We start from the raw sequence: 6,000 nt of genomic DNA on the forward strand, positions 1-6,000 counted from the left end.
CAGGATGCTGTGCACAGGACAATGAGAGCACCTGATGTGCTCTATCTTTAGGGCTTTGGGGAGAAAAAAAATCAAGCATTTTCCTGCAACTGATGTATTAATGAAATTTGTAACATAAAATGGCTATTAAATAATGGTCATAGAGTATTTTCCAAGCATTTGGCTTTGCTTTATTATTGAGGTTTAGAGAGCTCTGCTAAAAATTACAGGTCATATAACATATAGAATATTAATTACAGCTGGGTTCCAGAATTTTTTTCACATGCAAAATAGCCAGTGAACATAGTGTGTGCTCTGTAAGCAATTTAGTATTCAAGACTGACATCACAAAATAAAAGAGCTATTTTGTCAAAATACAACATGTTTGCTGGCACAGGGGAAAAAAAAAAAATCAACAATGGCTTGAAAAGGGTGGAGCGAATTAGAAAAGCAAAGGCAAATAAAGCCCAGTCCCAACTGCTGTAGATTTTTCAGCCTTGGTGAAAGGCTCCTTTCCTTATCTGATCATCTCCCTCCAGGTCAGAAATACTATTCTATTTCTTATGGCTCCTTCAAATTGATTTTGGAATTAGAATCTGTATTTACAGCTTGTTTGAAATAAGCCCCCAGGTTGTGTTAGTTGAAGCTTCTCATACACACATTCCCCTGACCTCTGCCCACACCTGACAATCAGAATCCCAGTTAGCCCTTGATTTCATAGTTTCTATTCTGCCCTAATAAACCCTTTCCCCCAAAAAACTTTGGGGAATGGAAAAAGGCAGGAGGGTGGATGGATGGGATCATATCATGCACACAAAGCCAACATGAAGTCACGTGATGAGATCCCAAAAGGGCCGTAGCAGAAGGTAACATGCCTTCCATTGGAATTCCTTTGATGGCAGACCTCACTGGGTAGCCTGGTTTTAATTAGCAAGCAGCAGCTTCCCCCTAGCTCCAAGACTTCATGCAGCAGGCACGGCTGGCCTGCATAAATCGAGCTGCCCAGCCAAACCTGGCATGGGAAATCAGGCTGCCCAGCCAAACGTGACACGGGGAGTCACGCTGCAGGAGAGAGACCCCAGCGCTATCTGTGAGTCAGGGACAGGGGCAGCCGTGCCAGCGCCCTACTCAAAATGCAAGGGCAGGCACCTCTGACCCTGCTGCAGCGCTTCCATGCTGGTAGTTGCAGGGTTATGATTAATGCAGCAGCAGTCAATCCAATTGGGGATAAAAGAAATAAAGGCTATAGCCACCAACCAAAAGGAAAGAGTCTGGCAGCACTGTCCTAAAAGGAGCACTGAAAATCGTGTAACACAGTTGAAAAAAAACAACAAATAAAATGGAGCTTTGCAATTCTTTCCGACCTGCCAGCTGCAGCTTTTACTTGCTAAACTCAAAGCAAACATCCTTTTAACTTGGAGACACACCTAACTGTTGCATGAGCTGCCTATCAGTGAATAATTAAACTGAATATTAACTCAGCAATTACCTTAACCTGCTGTCTGATCTTGCAGCCTACATTATACCTTGTTAGAAGATGCAAAATTGGCCCCATGCTGCTACTCTGCATCTCGAGAACTGGCAGCCCTGGAAACCTGTACCAGCTAATTACCCAGATTATTTATGGTACAGTACATGTCAGAAGGGAATTACCAGCATGATAAAATTATTAACTCTTGTTTCACCACGTGCTGCAGTTTTTCCACTCACTTCTGTATCGTTCTAATTGGATTCAGCTCCTACTGAGGGCTTGGCTGTTCATGCCCAGCCTGAAGCAGTTACAGAAAGTGATACATCCTGACTTTCACTAAACCACTGGTCCCACAGTCAACACCCAGGTGTGGTTTCAAGCACCCTAGACCACTGTCAAAATTGTCTATCCTTTGTAGACAACCAGAAAGGAGGTTGAAGTAAAAAATTTGGACACTAAAAAGGATGTAGGGGAAACATGAGGAGGAAGCAACAGGGACTAGGTCTAAGCAACCTCCTGATTGCCAACAGTTTCAAGGGAAGCCCACAAAAACTGCTCTTCCTCCGTGGTATCTCAGTTCTGCCTCTGCCAGGCAAATAAGGTGCTTATTAAAGTTAAGAGAAGCTTTCTACAAAGTAACTGCAAGTATGGGGATGTTCCTTTCCCATTAGCAGAAGCCTCTCAGGTCGTCCAAGGACGCTGACTCAGACAAGGCCACTACAGCTGAGAGAGACAGACCTTTTCGAAATCAAATTTACCTTAATCCTTTCTAGTTTTACTACTTATTTTTCCTCCAACTCTGCATGCAGCTTAGATAAAAAGGGGAAGAAGGCAGATGAATATTAGTAGGAGAAATGCAATTAAAACATGCACATGGAGTGATCTTTAGCAGGATTACAGAGTGCAGGATGAGACCACGTCACAGGAAAGCACAAGCACGGGCTTAAGCCTCCCTTAAGTGGGAAGGGAGGCTCAGCTTCCAGGCAGGCCTGTGTCCACCACCACTGACAGTGCTGCAGTAAGAGGTTTCCAACACTAAGGCAGTTTTCTAACAGTTTTCAGAATACAAAAGTGTTGCCCATTTTTCACAGCACTTAGGTTTGATCAAACCTCATCCCATTTCCCACCAGCCTCATGACAAAGCAGCATTCACTGTGTTATTTAGCCATGTTCAAAACTCCAAGCATTCTCTTACAAGGTAAAAGGAATGAATATAGATTACCAAGAAGAGCAAACAGAAGAAACGCTTTACAGTACTTACGCTTCCAGCCCAAAGCTCAGTTGATTTTCCTATTAGTTTATAATACACATATACCGCTTCTCCCTTCTTAAAATTTACAAAGCGACAATCTGGACCTTTAAAATCCCGCATGGCCTTCCCTCGGCACATTAACACTGTCAAAAGAAAACAAAGAGAAGAGCATTACTTAAAAAATAGTTTACATGAAAAGTGTCTTTGCTAACTGGGAGTAAACAAGACCTCCTCACATGCACCTCTTTGCTATTTTCCAGATTGGGTCAAGAGATAAGAACTAAATTGAAAGTATAACTAAGATTTTTAGCTATAATTAATGCAAACAAACAAGCCAAGTTATAGCTAAGGAAAAAAAAAAAAAGCAAGTTATAGCTAAAAAAGAAAAGCAAGCATTCTAGTCAAGACAAGGGTTTGACAAAGCGCTGGAGAGCCACGCTTCACGGGTGCGCTATGAAGCTAATTATTAATGTTAGTTCAGAAACATGACATCTATGTCCCAGCGAATCGGGCCTGAAATTATCCCAGAGAACACCCAGAGAGCGGGTTTATAAGGAGAGGGCTTTTCGGGGGGGGGACCAAACACGGAGCTGCGGGGATCTGAAAACTTGGCCGAGGAGAGAGGAACGGCGCGCGTGGGCGTCGCACTCCCGTCTTCCCGATTCTCCCCCATTTCCGTGCCAGAGCCGGCGGAAGGAGGGGGCGGAACAGCCTCCGAGAGGCATCTTCGCCCTCAACCCCCTTGCCGGGGCTGTGCCCGCCGCCCCCACTCACTGCTGCACTCGAGGTCGGCGCAGCGCTTGCGCTCGGCGAAGCGGCGGCCCAGGTCGGGCGCGGCGGCGGCGGCGCAGCGCGGGCCCGGCGGCGGCAGCAGCAGCAGCAGGGCGAGCAGCAGCCGGGGGTCCGGCGGCGCGGCTGCGGCCATGTCGGCGGGCGCCGGGGAGGGAGGCAGCCGGGCGGGGAAGGAGGGAGCAGACACGTCAGCAGCGCCCGCGGGAGGGCGATGTGGCGGGGGAGGGACCAGCCCGGCCCCGCCACCGCCGCGGTAGGAGGGCAGCGCACGGACCCTCCCTCCCTCTCTGCCGGCGGCATCCCTATCTCTATCCCAATCCCGAGGAGGCAGCACCCCCGCCCGCTGCGCCGGGCAGGAGTCTGGCTACCTTTCCCGCTTCGCAGGCCGGAAAGGAAGGGAGGTCCTGTCCCTTATTTGTGCGGGTTTCTCTAGCGGAAGATCGCTGGAGCAAGAAGAACCTAGAGAAAGGGTGTGGGTGCCGCCCTGTAAGGACGCGACAGATCCGAACATGCACTTGGCTGCTCTCCCTCCTTCCCCACCGAGCAGTTCTATCTATCTCCGCTGGAGAGGAGCAGCCGCCACTTCCCCGGTGACCTCCGAGAGTTTGAGGTTACACCTGCGGTGCGGCGGGCGGAGGAATTCACTCATCCGTGATCCCACTGGGGAAAGTGCTGGGTTTCACAGCGAGCAGCCCGCAGCGCAGGATTCCCCGACAGGCCTATCCTTGCCCGTCTGTAGCCGCAGCTTCCATTTGCTGGTGTATTTTAACTGTTGAGTATTTGCAAACCGAAAGATGTGCTACTTGCAAGTGCGCCTGCACTTACCGTTCCCTTTTCTTCACATTCATCACCTTTATATTGCCTTAGAGATCTAAAATGGCAAAATGACAGCAGAAGTCACAATGCAGATGAACAAAACTTCTCTTTTCTCTTTTTCAGGCCCATGTTATTTGTTCAGCACAGTACCCTGAGTGGACAAAGAGAATGAAAGATGCAGCCAAGAAAGGACAGGTGACATAAGAGAATCCTCTTGCTGGTGAATCAAATGACCACATTTTTTGTATTTTTTTTTTCACTTTCCAGAGCAAATTCTGAAGCTGCTCCCAAAATGAATAGGCACTCACAGAACTGATAGTCAAGGTGAATAATTCTGCTTTTTTATAGTTTTTTTGTGCTTGTCAAAGCACCTGAGTTTTTTTTTCAAGAGCTTTTTAAGAGCCCTTTAAAATGCTACATCTCAAGAGTTAGCAATCACTACTGCTAATTGCATGTGTTCCTCTTGCATCATCCTGCCTATTGATTTTTGCTCCAGACTCATTTCCAGAGTCTCATTGTACAAGGCCTGAGATCCAGGCTTAGTTACTGCTGTGTAATCTCTGAAAAATGCATGTTTCATTTTCAGCTCCCATCTAGAGCAGTTTAATGTTTTAATCACACTGTGAAAAAGTATCAAGGTAGAAACAGGTGTTGGTACCTCTTTGCTCAGCGTACCATGGACACCCTGGCATTTCTTACAGTCCTGTCTATCCCCAGGACCCACGTGCTACAGGAATGCAATGATTCATTCACCCAGTGCTCATGTTCTCCAGGCCTAGTCCAGTATAGTGGCTGTAGCTCTCCTGCAATTTTGTTGACATTTTTGTGTTTCACATCTTAGAAAATGAGATGATACCTATTTGCCATCACTGACATTGGCTGATAAAAAGCTCTAAGAAAGCCTAAGGCAGAAAATCTAGAAGTGAAGTTTGTCACAATTTACAATATGGAAGTAAATACATTCAAGTCACATTTTATGACAATTGCATGAGTGAAAGATAAGCATTCTTCTCTCAACATTAATATTTCCTGTTGTGTAATGCCCAGATTATTAGGTCCAATTTCTTGTGAAGAAAGAGCTGTTTGGTTATTTTCCATCAGTACAAATTATCAAGCTTATTTTTTATAAAGACCAAGATAAAAGGTAATGGTGTCTGTGGTTGTAAAGACAAAGGCAAGAAAGAGAGATGTGAAGAGAAACAGGATCACATATTTCTTACATAAATTACTGCTGTTATTGTGCAATAACAAGCAGCTTGCACTTGCTCCATATACACAAGTGTACCACTTGCAACTATCCAGCATTTCCTACAATTTCAATTATTTCAGAGTAAAATATACCCAGTTATTAACATACCCAGCTTTCCTCAATGTGTGACAGAAAAGAAAAATATTTCACTTAGTTCAACTTAGATATTTCAGGCAAATTTTCCTTCCAGTCTTCAACCCCAATCTTGGAAATGTAATTAGCTATGAGTGTAGACCCACTGTACATGAGGTATCAAACATTCATCTACTCTTACAAAGGGTTAGGGTAAGATAGTTCTCCTATCTCTTCTGCACTAAAATATCTACTAAAGTAGCTGACACCCATTAACAAGATTAGTTGGCTAAGTTTAGCTAAGGATCAGGAAACACTCATTTATATGACACAGGAAAATAAAAACTACAAGCCAAAAGTAAACATCCT

At 45.3% G+C, this 6,000-nt stretch overlaps 1 protein-coding gene across 4 annotated transcripts in view; it reads right to left on the minus strand.

Moving 5' to 3' along the window:
- Nucleotides 1–4,416, minus strand: part of MIA3 (MIA SH3 domain ER export factor 3) — a 28,436-nt gene extending 24,020 nt beyond the window's left edge. For 3 of the 4 annotated variants that reach the window (XM_069009479.1, XM_069009476.1, XM_069009475.1), the window contains exons 1-2: nucleotides 3,477–3,627; nucleotides 2,712–2,845 (exon numbers count right to left, since the gene is read on the minus strand). In XM_069009479.1, coding sequence (XP_068865580.1) covers nucleotides 2,712–2,845; nucleotides 3,477–3,627 — 285 coding nt within the window. Of the gene's footprint in view, nucleotides 1–2,711; nucleotides 2,846–3,476; nucleotides 3,628–4,319 lie in introns of those variants that run through there. The other variant, XM_069009477.1, reaches the window with a different exon arrangement.
- Between the last annotated feature and the right edge of the window lie 1,584 nt (nucleotides 4,417–6,000).

The sequence above is a fragment of the Aphelocoma coerulescens genome, chromosome 3, assembly GCF_041296385.1.
Source record: "Aphelocoma coerulescens isolate FSJ_1873_10779 chromosome 3, UR_Acoe_1.0, whole genome shotgun sequence".
Taxonomy (NCBI): domain Eukaryota; kingdom Metazoa; phylum Chordata; class Aves; order Passeriformes; family Corvidae; genus Aphelocoma; species Aphelocoma coerulescens.